We start from the raw sequence: 16,445 nt of genomic DNA, 5'->3' as shown, positions 1-16,445 counted from the left end.
TAACTATACTCTATGGGCATCTCTCCATGTCAGGACAGAGAATAATTCCATTTTCCTAACACCTGCCAAGAACTCTTTGTACGGCTGAGCATGATCGCAGCTGCCCGCTGTGGATGGACCTTGGGCAAGCTTTCTTCCATCTCACCAGAATCCCAGATGGTCAGCTGAATGCGTCCGTCTTTCTGTGCTTCTCTCATGGTTTCCTCAGGAAAATGACCAGGTTGATTTTCCTGTAACACTCTCGTGATCTGAATTTTGACAAATCCATTTTTAGTCCTTCTGCAATTCCCTGTACTTCGTGTTCCTGGGAGCATGTGGAAGGTTTCGTGGATGTGCCTGCTGGGTGCTGCTAGTGGCATGTGAACCCCAGAGTGCCCAGTAGGGGGCCTGACTGTGTGACTGCAGGGTGGGGTGTCGTGGTAGGGTTTGCCTTCTGCAGAGGACTGGGTGAGTGTCTGTCACTGGCCTTCCTCCCCTCTGTCCCAGGGCAGGAGGTAGGCTAGAGCAGAGAGTTAAGGGCAAGGGACCGTGTTCTTCGTGTGCCCATGCTCCTGTGGGCTCTGGAGACCCTTGCATCTTGGTCTCAAGTAAATAGCAGTAATAATAATAGCAACAGCTGCATCTGCTGAGCCTTCTGAGACGCAGGCACAAAATACATGTTACTTTTGTTCTTCTCCACGTGGCGTTGGTTGTTTATCAATGGAGAAACTGAGGCCACACAAAGTAAGAAAATGGCCTCAAAGATACTAGTGACAATGACGGAGCAGGTGTGTGTCACTGAAGATGGGGCAGGGTGTGTGACACTAAAAATGGGGCAGGAGTGTGGCACTGAAGAAGGGGCAGGTGTGTGGTGCTGGAGATGGGGTGGGGTGTGTGGCACTGGAGATGGGGCAGGTGCGGGGTGCTGGAATGGGGCAGGTATGTAGCACTGGACAGGGCAGGTGTATGGCACAGGAGACAGGGTGGGGTATCTGGCCTCTTCTCCCTGCAGACCTGGGAGGAAGGTTCAAGGTGGAGTATGACATCATAAGACCGTGGCACCTCTGACCCCCGTGACCACACCCTGGAAAACTTGTGTGTGTGTGCAGTGAACTCTTGCTAAGACTGCTGAGATCAGTGAATTGATCGAAAAAGTCTTGCCCAGGCTTGCTGATATCCTGGATCATCCTGGCGCCATCTCCTCATGCTCTGGCTTGGTTTTTATGAGCTGCCTAGCTCCCAGAGAAATGTTGGGGCCTTAAAGAAAGTGTGGGAGCAGCTGAGAACCAGAGGGTAGAGGACAGGGCATGCAGGTCATTTACTGTTGGTCTTTATTCTTTTTTTTGGGTCATACCCGACGATGCGCAGGGGTTACTTCTGGCTCATGTGCTCAGGAATTACTCCTGGCGGTGCTTAGGGGACCATATGGGATACTGGGAATTGAACCCAGGTCATCAGCATGCAAGGCAAATGCCCTACCCCCTATGCTATCACTCCAGCCTCCAGTGGGTCTCTAGTCCTATGTGGACTGGATTGGCCTCCCCAACAGGAACCTGGTACCAGGTATTGCTAACATGTGTTTTCCTTTTGCAGGTGGCCCTCCCCCGGGTGGTGGTGCCCCATGGCACCTTCGAAATGTCCTCAGTGACTCTGTGGAGAGCTCAGATGATGAATTCTTTGATGCTAGAGGTGAGTGAGTCCCGTTCTCCTGTCATCAGTGGGGTGACTTCCCTAGAAACCTCCTTGAAGGGGATTTCTACTGGGGATCAGTAGCCTCCTCGGAGAGTGTGTGTAGTTCCAAACTTCATATGGACAAGTCTGTGGGTTCCAGGGATCAGCCTTCTTTCATTCTCTCCTTGAGATGTTTGCTGAGTTTTGAATCTGTTCCCAGATTGGTGCCAGGTATTGTAAGGGCCCAGGGGCTGCCCACTGCCCACATCAATCTTGTGGTGCTCTAGCCAGTGGGCATCACAAGCAGATGCAGCAGTTTCACAGAGGATATGCCCATCACAAAGGGGGAATAACGCCAGTGCTCAGTGCCACGAGTTAATGGGTTGATGACAGGTGGCCTGTTTTATTGAGTAGGGGTGAGGGTACTCAGATCTGCAGGGCACAGGGGTGTCTGAATGAAGAGGGAGAAAGAACATTCCAGACCAGGGAGGCAGAAGGCATGGGGACTCTGAAGCAGAAAGGATGAGCATCAGGAGGAAAGGACACCTAAGGGGAGGGGAGAGGTTGGGTGCCAGTCACCTGGTATGTGACTAGGAGGTCACAGCAGGGCAAGAAGAGAACTGCTGAAGATTGGGAAAACAATAAGAAAGACAATTGTGGATCCTGAAGTGGGACAATAGTGGGTGAGACATCAGTTCTGTACCCCAGGTACCAGCATTGGGTCCCTATTGGCTAGCACAATAGGCCTAAGTGGGGAGGGGTGTGTGTGCTCTTTTTGTGGGCAACAGGAGCAGGCAGAATTGCCAGTATGGAGAAGAGGACTCCAAAGAGGATGGGTACATCAGTCAGACCTGCCTGAGCTGGGCTCAGTGGGCCTTGGGGCACCAGTGGGGGCCTGGCCAAATTATGGGGGAGTGGACCCTGAGCAGTCATAGTCCTGGACAGGGTGGGAGTGACTGAGTGATACAGTCACCTCCTTCCTGGCCAAAGAGGGTCTCAGGTGCCATGTGGCCACTGGGTTTCATTCTGAAAGGTCACCCTAGTTGGGGACAAGACTCACTTCTGAGACAACGGGCATCTTTGGCAGGCTTGCCAAAATTGGGTGTGGAGAGAGCGCCAGACGGTGCTGGGAGAGAGCCAGACACGGGGGATGTGGCGCTGGCCACACCATTGTTGTGTTATGTGATGGTGGACAAGTCTTTCACTTTCTCTGGACCTCAGTTTCCCTGATAGCTCTGTGCCTCTAGAGACAGGGACTGCATGTTCAGGTGATGCTAAGGGGAGTCGACTTAGAGATAGGCCCCGGCCCAGCTGGAGCTCCCCCATTCTTGGTTTAGGCAGAGAACCCCCTCCTGGATGTTAACAAAAACCAGCCCACTTGGGGCTCACTTCCTGTCCCCTGGTGGCTTCTGGTTGGAGTGGCTGCCAGACGGTTTCTCCATAGCAACGAGCCCACAGTGTGACAACACCGGCTTCAATATTTTGATGTTTTGAGCACTTTTATTTAAAATCAGCGTGTAGCTCATCGGGGCTCTGTGTTGGCAGGTAAGGAGGGCCACTCTAGGGGGGCATGGGACAGTCCCAGCCCAAAAGGCTCTGCTCACCTGCCTTCCTTGGCAGCAGCTGTGGAAACACCCGCCTCTCGTGGATCCCTCTTGTTCCTTTCACCCCTCTGCCTGGGGTCCTTTTGGCCTCAACCATCCTTTCTCCCAGGGCTCTACCTTCTCTCTCCTCCTTCATCTCCTCCCTCTCCTTCTGCTCGGTTCTCCTCTCAGACAGATCCCGGCCCTTCAGCCCCTCCCTCTGTCTCCCACCTCTCAGCACTCCTTACTGGAGCTCCCAGCTCATCTGTACCCCTCTGGGACTCCCCCGCCCACATTGTTATAGTTGCCAACTCCTTGGACAGTCTCCTTAGGCTCAGTGCAATGAAAGGCAAAGCCATGTTCACCCTGCTACCAGGAGCAACTCCCAGTCCCACCGAGCCAGCCAGGCCAGTCAGAGCTGGGGGCCAGGCCAGGGTGTCTGGGTTTGTTGCATGCCTCGAGTGGGCACTTCCCTGCAGCTATTCTCCAGCCCAGGAGCAGCTCTGGCCCTCATCTGGGCTGTGTTCTTGGTCCTTACCCGGGCAGGCCCGCATTCTGCTGCCTCTGAGCCTCCAACTGAGGTGCCCCTCTGGGTGTCAGCGTGAACAGATCCCAGGAACTTGTGGCTTCATCCTCAATGCCTTAGAATGGATGGAAATCCCCCAAGATATCACAGCAAGGTGGGGTGGAGGGACAGGAGCCCGGAAGTACAGTATCTAACTGACTTGGCATTTGATTTATTGTTAAAATTGTGACCATCCTCCCACCTTTATTCCATAAGACCCAGCCCATTGGCCGAGCTCTGGGGTTTATTGATGGCTCCTGGTTTGGGAGCAGAGGGGAGACTTGAATCTCTGGGGAGCTCTGGTAGTGCACTTGAGGTAGGTACCCCAGATTGGAGGCTCCATTGCTTGCAGTGGAGTCCAGGCAGCTCCTGTCTCTCTCATGAATGTGGTCAAAGGGGACCCACAGCACCAAATGCAGTCCTGTGAGCTGGAGAGTGAGTGAGAGGAATCCAGGTGGCCAGAGGAGACAGGCCTCAAGCCTGGAGTGCTTCTGAGTGAGAATGCCCCACAGAGCTTTGCATTTAATCCCTCGATCCATGTTGAGATCTGAGAAACTGAGGCTAAAGAAACTGGGACATTTGTTTGGCACCACCTCCAGTGAGGCAGAATCAGGGCTGGAATTCAGATTGTGCATTTAATCTTCAAACAACTAAGTACCTGCTTCTCGAGTGACAGATCCTGCTGTAGGTGCTGGAGAGCCCGGAGCAAAAACACCCCAACCTGGGCCTCAGTTGAGTAAAAAGACAGTGGAAAACAACAAGGCTGTATTGCCACTTGTGTATTGATGCATCACAAATAAAATAACATAGAAACAGAAACCCCACCGTAGAGTACCCAATGAATGGTTAATGGTGAAAAGAATCCATTAGTCAATAGACAGATGCAAATTAAAACCTCAATAAGATCCTACCACATATATGCCTACTAGAATAAACAATTCACACTGACTGGGATACAAAGGAACTGGAACTTTTAGACTCTGCCAGAGGGGGTCTACAATGTTCAACCATTTTAGAAAATGGATCATAGCATCTTAGGAAGTTCATCATTGTGAACTACCATGTGAGGCTGACCATTCACTCCTTGATGTTTACAAGAGAGGAAATGAAGATGCCTGTGGGAGGCAGTGCCTGAATGGGTGCAGTGGGGGCTTGGGGGCTTCAGATGAGTTGATCTGGGATGTCATCTGACATGCCAAGCCTTGTCACATAGGTGCTGTTTCTATAGTAACATGGGCACTTTCTTAACTTTCACCTCCTGCTGCCCTTCTGTCCACACATCTAGATACAATAAAAGGCTCTTTCCTTGAGCTTCGGAGATGGGTGCCTGTATTAGAACCTGTGGCTTTGTGACCCTGGGCCTGCTGTGTTGCTACTCTGCAGCTGGAAAATCAGGACCGTGGACTCCATCACAGGCTCCATCAAGTATTTAGCAGCCAGCCCCCTGTGTGTGCAAGCACCACAACTAAAGCTGATGGCCCCTGGTAACAACCACAACTAAGTGTGTGTAATTCCAGGTCAACACTACAATCCGAAAATGGGAAAGGGAAGGAAGAAAAGACAAAATTAGAAAAATAGAAACCAAAGGAATAAGAAAGATCCAGAAAAACATGTCTACTCCCCCACAAGGCCTGAGCAGACAGAGGGAGCCTGAGAGGGATGGAGAAACAAAAGGACCAAGAAGGACAGAGAGCTACTGGTGGCAAACTAGTGATATCAGAGCTAGTGGCACAGGACCAGACATGAAGTGTGCGCAGAACATCACGAGAATCTATGAGAAGAAGATGCATTTGCTAGGGAGACAGATGAAGAGCAGGAAGGAAATATGGAAGAGGACATGACATGAGGCCTGTGTAGAAGAGGCATGCTCAGCTTCCAGAGCCCCACGAGGACCCTGTGGATTCTGCTAGTCTCACACACTCTGGAATGTGGCTTCTCATATTATGGTAGAACATTCTACAACTGAGATGTACAGGCACCTGCTGAATGTACACACATAGCCCTGGAGCCTAGAAGTCAGAGTTATTTACACCTGTGTTTCCCCACACAATTGGATTCCTACAGGATGATGGTCATGGTCACATCTCATACAGTGGGCACTTAGGAATCCACTAGAAGGATCAATGGGCAACTGAATGCTTGGACAACAGCTAGGAAACAATGGAACTCAAGGTGGGGTGTAAGCTGACCCTAGCCATGCCCAACCCTGGAGCAGGAAGGAATATCGTAAGGCTAGACAAATAGATAGTGAATGTTGGGGTAAGCTCTGGAGTTGGTGGTGGAGCTGTCGTCTCCATTGTTATAATCCTTATCTGTGCGCTTACCACATACTGGCATTCCTGTGAACACTTGACCTGCATTATTCCATTTGATCTGCACAACAACCGTACGGCATAGGGAATCTATTGTACCCTTCTATAGGTTGAGAAATTGAAGCTCATAAAACTAAAGTGACCATCCAGATAGAATATGGTATTGAGGGTTTTTAAAAAGAGTCTGATGCATAGAAAGATGGCATTCATCTGGGGAACATAAAGTAACAAAATAGGAGACTAACACCCAAGAATAGCTGAGATAAGTACCAGGAGGTTTACTCCATGGCTTGGAGGCCAGCCACACATGCTAGGGGAAAAGACAGCTCAGATAGAGAAGGGAGCACCAAATTAAAGGTGTTGGGAGGATCCTCCTAGGATGGGAGAAGCATGCTGAAAGTAGACTATAGACCAAACATGATTGCCTCTCAATGCCTCTTTTGCAAACCACAGCACCCAAAAGGAGAGAGAGAACAAAAGGGATTGCCCTGCCACAGAGGCAGGGTGGGATGGGAGGGATACTGGGATTAGTGGAGGTGGAGAATGGGCACTGGTGGAGGGATGGGTACTCGATCATTGTATAACTGAAACCCAAGCACAAAAATTTGTAAGTCTACAACTGTACCTCATGGTGTTTCACTAATAAAATTTTTAAAAAAAGAAAAATTTTTCCCATGAATAAACTTGCTATCAAAACAAAAAAAAAAGAGTCTGATGGCAGAATTGAGCCCTAAACCTCATTCCTCACCATCCTGCTTCCCAAACAGTAATACTGCCTGGTATTTTTTGCAACATGTGTGCTTTCTTGCCACACTCCACACCACACCTATTTATCCTGAGAAAAAGTTGTAGAGCCAGAGTTCTTTATTCCCATTTTAGAGATAAGGAAACAATATCATGTGGGATGTGTGCAATATAGGAAGAGGCTCATAAACAGTGAAGTACGGATTGGAATCCAGTCAGGGATTTACTCAGATCACAGAATTGCCTGGAGGTATGAGCTGGTTCCCAGATGGAATATACTGTGCTTCTGGGGTTAGGGGCAACTATACAGGATGGACGTGGAAGACCATTAGGAGGGCAGTACTAAATCCATTAGTAAGGATTCTTTACACTGTATTTGAGCTCTAACCAATTACTTTGGGCATATTACTGAATTACTGCTTGCCCCACTTTCCTTGTCTGTAAAATGGAGATAATAATAGTACATTTTAGTATTGTTATTATAATTAAGTGAAATTAATATTTGCAAAGTACTTTTAACCATCTCGATGTGTGGTAAGGGCTGATAAGCACTGTTAAATAAATCAAATAAGGCAGGAGGAGATGTCCTAGCCAGAAATGCGGTCTGTATTATTTAGTATGAGAGTGATTCAGAACTCTGGACAGCTCCTGAAGCTTCAGGCCCACCATATTGATTCCATCTGCTCTATAAAGTTCGTTGGCAGTGAACTGAGTCTCATCCCTTTATTTTTGATTATCACGAGCTTGAAGATTCTCCTCCACAGACACTAATGCCTGTTCTATGAGAGTAGGCACACAGCTTTTCACCAGAAAGGCCTTTCTCTTCAAAGAGGAGATTGGGGCCATTTTAATGGATCTGTTCTTGAGTAATGTTCCTTTCTGGGATAAAAGACTGTATTAGTTGTACATTATTGGTCTATAGAGACTGAGAGGCTTGAGTTTGGTTTGGCTAGGGGATATAGTCCACTTATTCCTTCTAGAATAATCTAAAATATTCTACTGGGAAAAGGCAAGGGAACTCAGGGTTGGTGGGAGGAGTGGGGTTAAAGGGAGACCACACCGTTGGGAAGTGGGACGGTGATTTTCCACACAGTTTGAGGTTTGCTTAGTAGAGCTAGAAGTCATTTTCTCTCTGGTTACTCCATAACTTCTCTGCCCCACCCAAATCCTGGTTCAACAAATATTGATGATACCTCATTTATGTGAGGAAATAGCCATACCTTTTATTTAGGAGAACTTATTTGTGTACCAGAGACCTTCCTACTATCTCACTTAATTCTTTGAGTTAGAATTTGACTGTCCCATTTTCCTGAGCAAAGATGAAGCTAAGAGAAGCCTGGTAACTTAATCAAAGAAGAACTGATAGGAATAGTCAAGGTTTTGTTTCTTCTTCCCAAGCATACTCCCTTTCAAGAAATACTGTTCTAAGTGCCAGAAATAAATCCCTCATTGTTTTTCAGGCCCTCTCACACTGTCTCCTTGTTACTTTCTTTTGTAATAATGTGGAGATATAGCAGGGCAAAACAACAGTGACTTCTTGCAGCAAAAAATTCCTGATTATCTCATACTTTTCCATAACTGTAGACACCTTTTATAATTGAATTTTGCATCAAGTCAAAGGAAGTCGTAAGTACCTCCTCAGATGTAAACTCCTGTCAAGGCTGTCCGTTCACAGCCCTGTCTGCTCATGCCTCTCTCTGCTTGTGCCCACAGAGGAGGTGGCTGAAGGGAAGAATGCCATCCTCATTGGAATGAGCCAGTGGAATTCAAATGACCTGGTGGAGCAGATTGAGACCATGGGGAAACTGGAGGAGCATCAAGGTGAGATTCTAACTCTGTAGTAAATAGGTTGTACACGTAAGTGTTACAGAATAGGTGGGAGTGCTGAAAATGTAGGGAAAGGCCTTGGTTTATCTATAAATATTCATCTATATGCCTGTATACCTGTGACGTCTCCTGCGATCTGTGTGTACCTGCATGAGTACTTCTGTAGGGTTTACTGTGGTGGACCATTTCAGAGCACTTCAGTGGAGCTCCCTTTATCCATAGCAAGACCAGTCAAGGAGCATGGTCTAAGGGGAGGTGCTGAATTCAAGCTCCTTGGATTTATGGGCCTCTGCTGTTTGCTACTGACCAATGGAGGCATCTTTCAGAATGGATAGGGAGAGGGACAGTAGTGGAGATTATAACTTCTGTGGTGGACTTGTAAAAGAAGAATAATATGGCTGGAGATTAATCCAGGGAGCATATGTGGAGGGCAGTTTTGACCCAGGGTTTACTAAGCAGACAAAGCAGGCAACCTTCTGTCTATCCATGTGACCTCTGTTTCACATTCACAGAAGAGAATGTTTGTTGGAATCTGCGAGGTGTAAGTGTTTGGTAGATGGGATTAAAGGTGATTTCACTGTGACCTCTGTCTTGGGATGTATGATAGAGTATTAGTAAAGATGTTTAGGGATCAGATTAAGTTTGGTGTTGCTGGGCCCAGAAAGGAGAGGCAGGGCTTTCTGGAGGAGGCAGGAGAGAGGAACTCAAGGAAGGGTCCATATTTCCATTGGTGCTATGGAGCCAGGCTTGCTAAAAGTGAAGGGTGTAACTGATAGGACATAGATCTGAAATGACATGTGGGGAAACTGAAAGGGGCTGTATATAGTTAAGATCACACCAGAGTGAGGAGCAGAGGAGGGAGCCCTGAAAGTATCCAGGGGGTTGACTTCTGGTCCTGTTGTCCTGAGGCTAATTTGTTCCTGTCCCTTCTCCCTATCCATATATTGCATCTTTTTATTTTCCTTATTTCCTTTCCCCCTTCCTCTCCTGGCCCCATCATTACTCAGTCATGATCTTAGCCATTCTGTTAAAAGGTATTTAGTGAACCAGTCCTGGAACTGGAAGGAATGAGCATCTGGAACTGGGCCATCTTGGTAGCAATCTTGCCTATAGCATATGCTTTTTTGTTTTTTATACCCCCACCTAGTTCTTCTTAGCTCAGGACCCTCCCCTCATCAAAGTGCCCATCCCAAGGAATGAACAGGCCTGGGTGCTGTTCTACCGTATCAGTGAGGAACCCAGGTTTGGAGAAGCTGTTTCTTGCCTAAAGTCCTCCACGGCAGTGTCATGATTTGACCCTCAGTTGACTGGGTCCAACAGCCAGGTCTCACCATCACAGTGGACCATACCATCACAGTGGACTACAGTGAGGCACATTTCTGAGCCCCTGCAAAGGCAGGTGCAAGAGCTCTGAGTCTCAAAGAGAAGTGCCCCCTGGCTACTGTTACAGGAAGGGCTGCATCCAAAGTGGGTCTCAGTTTGAGACAAGTCCTAGAGACAATTTCATAGCCCCACCTTTCAGAGAAACCCCATTTCTTTTTCCCTTCACCACCCCTTCCTTCCCCCAAGAACTCTGGAGGGGGACACTGCCTTAGGACAGGCAGTGCTTGGTTGCCAGGAAAAGACAAACCCAGGCGTGTACTCACCACGCCCTGGCCATCCATCCCCTCTTCCCACCCTTCCCACCCCACCCCCACTTGTCTGCCAAATAATTGTGTGACTCAGACGCAGTAGGAGATAAGGAGGCGGATGGGAGCAGTGTGAACTGGGAGACAGGTGTGGGGTAGAGGGTGGGCTAGGGAGAAGGAAGCAGAGGGAGACGGAGGGGAGGGGCTGAAATTGCTTTGGAGCCAAAAGCAATTTGTATTTGAACCCTGCTCTGCCTCACTGTGGATTTGAGATATTGGGGAGTCGGGGCATCAAGCTGAGCCTCTATTTTCATCCAGCCTGGGGCTAGTACCCAAGGCTGTGTGGGTTCAATGAGCTACACCCTGCAAAGAGCCTGTAATAGAAATTCTTTGTAAAGCAGATCCAGGGAGCAAAGCGGGGAGGGGAGACCCTGCCTGAACACCACTCTGGCACTCCCTCTGAGGTTCTCAGGAGGTGGGTTACAGGGACAGTGCATTTCTGAGTCCAGGAACCGAGGCAGTTTCCTCCCAGTACAGAACGGAGAGCAGGAGGGGAAGAGCGACGAGAGGGCGGAGGGAGGGATAAGCAGCCGTGTTTCCTGCGCCTTCCGAGTTCCATTCCTCTGTGAATTCATAATGTGAATTCCCACAACACGACAGAAGACACACATTCATTTCATTCATTTCCACAATCCCTTATGGAGCCAGCACAGGGGGCTGTGTGAGATGTGGGGGAAGTAAGGAGCAGTCTGGCACTGTCACCCTCTAGGGTGCTCAGCAGAGCAGGGGAGATGGAGCACAGCGGCAACCTGAGGGGAGTCCCTGGGGAATATTTTAGGGAGAGGAAGTTCTGAAAATGCTTCCTGGAAAAACAGTCTCCACGGGGGGGGGGGGGGGGGGGGGGGACAGATGGTGCTCACCTCCTGTCCACATCCCGGTTCCTGCCTCTGCCTTCCAGGCTCTCTCTAGATACCTTCCCAACCTGGCCAGTACTACTAGCTAATCCTGTACCTGGACTCCAGGCTTAGATTTTGGTGGCCTCCTCATACCTCCTCCATGGATGGTCCAAAGACTTTCCCTGTTCTACAATTCTTTTTTGTTTGTTTGTTTTTGTTTTTGTTTTTGGTTCACATCCAGTGATGCTCAGGGGTTACTCCTGGCTGTGCACTCAGGACTTACTCCTGGCAGTGCTCAGGGGACCATACGGGACACTGGCAATCGAACCCGGGTCGGCCATGTGCAAGGCATATACCCTACCCACTGTACTATGGCTCCAGCCCCCTTGCTTTACAATTCTTGAGCAGATCATCTTCTTCTGAAACCTTAACGATGAATTTTGTTCAATCTTTTATTTGTGTTTTTTTCTTTTGGGGTCACGCCCAACCATGCTCAGTTTTACTCTGGCTCTGCACTCAGGATTTATTCCTGGCAGTCTTTGGGGACCATATGGGAATGTCAAGAATTGAACCAAGGTTGGGTGCATGCAAAGTAAGTGCCCCTACCCACTGTACTATTGTTCTAATCCCTGATCTTTGATTTCCTTTGTCACTTGCTTTTTTGCCATTTTCACCACTGGGTGTGGTGCTCAAGGGTTACTCTTGGCTCTTCACTCAGGAATTACTTCTGGCATTGCTAAGGGAACCACATGAGATGTCAGGGATCAAACTCAGGTTGTCTGCATACAAGGCAAATGCCTTACCCACTGTATTGCTATGGCCCTCTTTAACCACTTAAAAACATACATTGTGCTGTCACTTTTAGACCGCTGTGCTGTCTCTGCTCTTTGAGGGTGTTAATTCTGTATGTGGTATGTGTGTGTGTGTGTGTGTGTGTGTGTGTGTGTGTGTGCGTGCGCACACACGTATAAAATGCTTCTTTACTTTTCATTGTGGACTCATCTTGGTCAAACCCATCCCATCCCCACCTTTCTGGGAAAATGTTCTTATAGAGACTGATCTTGTGTTTCTACTGGGTCTGAGTGTTCCCTAATCTTGGGCTTCTTATATATGCTAAATTTACAGTTTAGTGTTTCTATTCTCCATAAGTGGTATAAATTTAGACCCCACACCCATCTGCAGCACAGGCTTAGGTTTTAATTACTCATGTGTGACTTTTCTTTCTCACTGTCTGTGAATGGTTTCTTTGCTGCTTCCCCAAAGGTTTTTTTTTTTAATGGTTCAGTTACAGAGGGAACAATCTATTGAAGATCCTGACTACAGAGGGGGCTTCACTTTAGCCCTTCTCTTTCCATGGACCAGGGGGGCACACCCTTCAGTGCTCAGGAGATATGCCTGGCTCTGTACTCAGGAATTATTCTTGGCAATAATTAGGGGACCATATGGGATTCTGGAAATTAAACCTGGTTTGGCTGCATGCAAGGCAAATGCCCTACCTGCTGTACTACTGCTCCAGCTCCATATTGTCTATATTTTTATACTGCTTTCACATTTTAAATTTGATGAAAATATAAAGTTGCTATTTAAGCAGTTTTCAAGTGCATTGAGTATGTTTATATTGTTGTGGCCTCCAACACCACCATCACCTCAAGAATTTTTTTTATTATTCCTAGCTGGAACTCTAGAACCCATTAAGCAGTAACTCTTCATTTCTCCCTTCCCTGAGCCCTTGGCAACTACCATTTTTAACTTTCTATTTCCATGGTGTTGACTACTCTAAGTCTCTCAAATAAGAAGGTAAAGGTAAAGGCCCTCCCGTTGATCGTCGATTTGCTCGAGCGGGCCCAGTAACGTCTCCATTGGAGACTTTGTTGTTACTGTGTCTGGCATATCAAATACTCCCGGTAGCTTGCCGGGCTCTCCGAGAGGGGCGGAAGAATCGAACTCGGGTCGGCCATGTTGGCCGCTTGTAAGGCGAACGCCCTACCCACTGTGCTATCGCTCCAGCTCAAATAAGAAGAATTGTGCAATATTGTCTTTTTGCATCTGGTTTATCTTCTTAAGCCCAATGTATTTATGTTATTGCATGTAACATAATTTCTTCCTTTTAAAGGATAAGTAATATTTCATTGTGTGCACATATTCTGTTTCTCCACCCATCTGTTGATGAGCATCTTTCTAATTTTTAGCTTTGTGAATAATGCTGCAGTGACATTGGCATGCAAATATCCACCTTATTTTTTAAAAAAATATTCTTATTATATAACAAAACAATACTAATAAAACAAAAATTTCCATCCTTGGGCCAGAGAGTTAAGATGCTCGCCTTACATATATCTAACCCTGGCTCAATATCTAGCATAGCATATGGTCCCTCAAGTACCACCAGGAGTATTCCTTGAAGACAGAACCAGGAGTAAGCCCTAAGCATTGCTGGGTGTGCCCAACCCACTGCCCCTTCTCCATCCCCAAACCACAAATATTAAAAAAAAGATCAAAGTCTTCACGTTTATTCTGAAGATTATTATTCTTTAATCTTACGTTGTAGACCTCACTGCAGAGGTGATCACCATGGAGGATCTCTCTTTGCAACTAATAGTGATCCTGGAGAGCTTTTCCTACGAGGACTGTCATGTGTTGCTTAGTAGCACTGTAGCACTGTAGCATTGTCCTCCCGTTGTTGATCGATTTGCTCGAGCGGGCACCAGTAACATCTCACAACAACTTGTGAGATTTGTTACTGATTTTGGCATATCAGATACGTCACAGGTAGCTTGCCAGGCTTTTCCGTGCGGGCGGGATACTCTTGGTAGCTTGTCGGCTCTCTGAGAGGGGCAGAGGAATCGAACCTGCATCTGCCGCCTGCAAGGCAAGCGCCTTACCCACTGTGCTACTGCTCCAGCCCATGTGTTGCTTAGCACATTCAATCACCAGTGGATAGTAGGCTTTACTATACAAGCTAGGTGTAGTAGTCTTTACCAGAGGGATTGTTTTTCTGGTCTTTTTTGTTTGTTTGCTTTGTTTCAGGGTCATACCTGTGGTCAGGGATTACTCCACTTTGCTAAGTTGCACTTTGCTAACTCCTAGTGGTACTTGGGAACATATATGTAGTGCTAGGAACATATATGTAGTGCTTGTTCACAAGGTCAGCTGCATGTAAGGCTAGCACCCTACCTTCCATACTGTCTCTCTGACCTCCTTCCCGTGGGTTTTAAATACTCACCTGTGAACCAATGGTGGTTTGTAGAAATTTCTCCCTGGCCCACAAAGTTACTGCTGCCTCACGTGCAGCACAGCACATGGGTGTCAATATAGCACTTTGTCTCTCTGAAATAATGCCACAGCCTCTGTGATCAACTATTCCAGTGAAGAAATGGCGAGAAATTTCACACTAACAACATTTGAATTAAATATTTCTTTTTCAAAGGTTTAAGATGCCCAGTGATTAGCATTTTTGTTTACTGCTCTGTTTCTATTTTAAATTGTGGTCAGCACTTACTCCTGGTGGTACTAAGGTGTTTCCTACCACTGTACCATCTCTCTAGCCCCTTTATATTTTGCTTGTTTTTGCTTTGGGTAACACATGTTGGTGTTCAGTGCTTACTCCTAGTTCTGCACTCAGGGATTACTCCTGGACCATTTGTGGTACTGAGGATCGAACCCAGGTTAGCTGTGTGCAAGTGAGGGGCCAAACCTGCTGTACTATCACTCCAGCCCCACTGAAAATTTTCACTAGATACTCCTGAATATTTTTCCACAAGGACTGTAAAGTCAGTGCCAACTATGAATTAATTAGGTTGCCTACAGATTTCATGTTATCGAACTTAAATTTTAACATGACTCACGAATGATATTTTCTTGTTGGTTAGTGTGTCCTAACTTGATTGATTGCCAGTGAAATCAACCTTGATTTTTCTCTGAATTTCTCAAGTGTGCTATTTTCCTTATATTTTATTCTATTATGTTTTTTTTCAAAAGTTCTTTGCATATATTCTGGATATAAAGTATTTTCTACGCATTTGAATCATTTGTTTCTGACTGAATTTTCTAATTAGGTCTGATAGTTTGACAGTTGACTCTCATGGATTACTCCTGACCCTGCACTCATGGAATTACTCCTGTCAGTGGTAGGGGGACTGTATGGAATGCCAGGCAGGGATTGAACCCAGGTGGGAGGTATGCAGGGCAAGTGTCTGACCCGCTATGCTATCTCTGCAGCTCCTCTTGGGTTTTAAAGGTAGTGTTAAAAACTTAAAAGGTGGTTTTGAAGCTTCAAATTTCACATCTGGATCTTGCCAATGTTTATTAGGCTTATCTTTCTTACATTGCATTGCAAGGGCTCTAGGAAAGCTGCTGAGTAGCAGAAGTGACAGCAGGCTTTTTTGTTTGATTGTGAGGGTAATTCCAAAATCTCGTCCCCTCCCTCTCTCCCTTCCCCCTTTGCATTCTTCTTCAGTTATGTTAATAGAGTTAAGCTCACCCTTTTGCTTGTGGCATGCTCATCGGTGCTCCTTAAATTCCCTCACTTCTCTTGGACTTTGGTCTTCATCCTCGGTTCACTAAAATTTCCCAAGTTATTCTTTCAGAGAGGAAGTGTGAGTAGGCACTTTCTAAGTCCGCATTTCTAGCATTTCTAAACATGTCTTTATTATGTCTTCTCATTCGAATACACGTTTGTCTGCAAAAGCGAGCCTACTCGCCAGGGCTTTGTGGCGATTCCTCCAGCCTTCCTGCAGTCATTGCTGATGGGCAGAAGTTTGAAGTAAATTTAGGGGCTTAGGTGGTCTGTTTTTTTCTCTTTTTGAAATTTTAAGCTTGAAAATCTTATTCTTTGTGTTCTAAGCCACAAATGGTGTTTGCATGTAAGGTTTTGTTGGGGTTTTGTTGTGCCTGCACCTGGTTTATAACCATGGCTTTCTCCTTTTCTTACTTCTCAAATAATTCTCTGTTTCCTCTTGCCAAGATTTCTAATAGGTCTGCAATTATGTTTCTACTTGCCCTTCCTGATCTTATTCTCTGTTTTTGGTGGATTCTAAAAATATTTCTTGGTGCTTACCTAACCCACAACTCGCCCATTTTCTCTTCTTCAGCTGTTGAAGGTCAGCTCTTATGTAAAGTGTTCTTATTGTTTTTTTTAATCACTATCCACCTGTAACCTGCCAAGAATCTCTGAACTTTAAAAAGAATAAGAAGACTAAGACTTTAAAAAGCACAGGATCCATGGACTCATTCTGTGATTT

General features: G+C 46.7%; 1 protein-coding gene across 1 annotated transcript in view; it reads left to right on the top strand.

Annotated features, from left to right (window-relative positions):
* PITPNM3 (PITPNM family member 3) overlaps positions 1-16,445 on the top strand; it is an 89,497-nt gene that overhangs the window by 19,145 nt on the left and 53,907 nt on the right. The window contains exons 2-3 of the mRNA XM_056126828.1: positions 1,573-1,668; positions 8,568-8,675. Coding sequence (XP_055982803.1) covers positions 1,573-1,668; positions 8,568-8,675 — 204 coding nt within the window. The remainder of the gene's footprint in view (positions 1-1,572; positions 1,669-8,567; positions 8,676-16,445) is intronic.

This window comes from Sorex fumeus, unplaced genomic scaffold (genome assembly GCF_029834395.1).
Source record: "Sorex fumeus unplaced genomic scaffold, SorFum_2.1 ptg000063l, whole genome shotgun sequence".
NCBI classification, from domain to species: domain Eukaryota; kingdom Metazoa; phylum Chordata; class Mammalia; order Eulipotyphla; family Soricidae; genus Sorex; species Sorex fumeus.
Note: the sequence above shows the minus strand (reverse complement) of the source record. Positions and strands in the feature narration are given on the sequence as shown.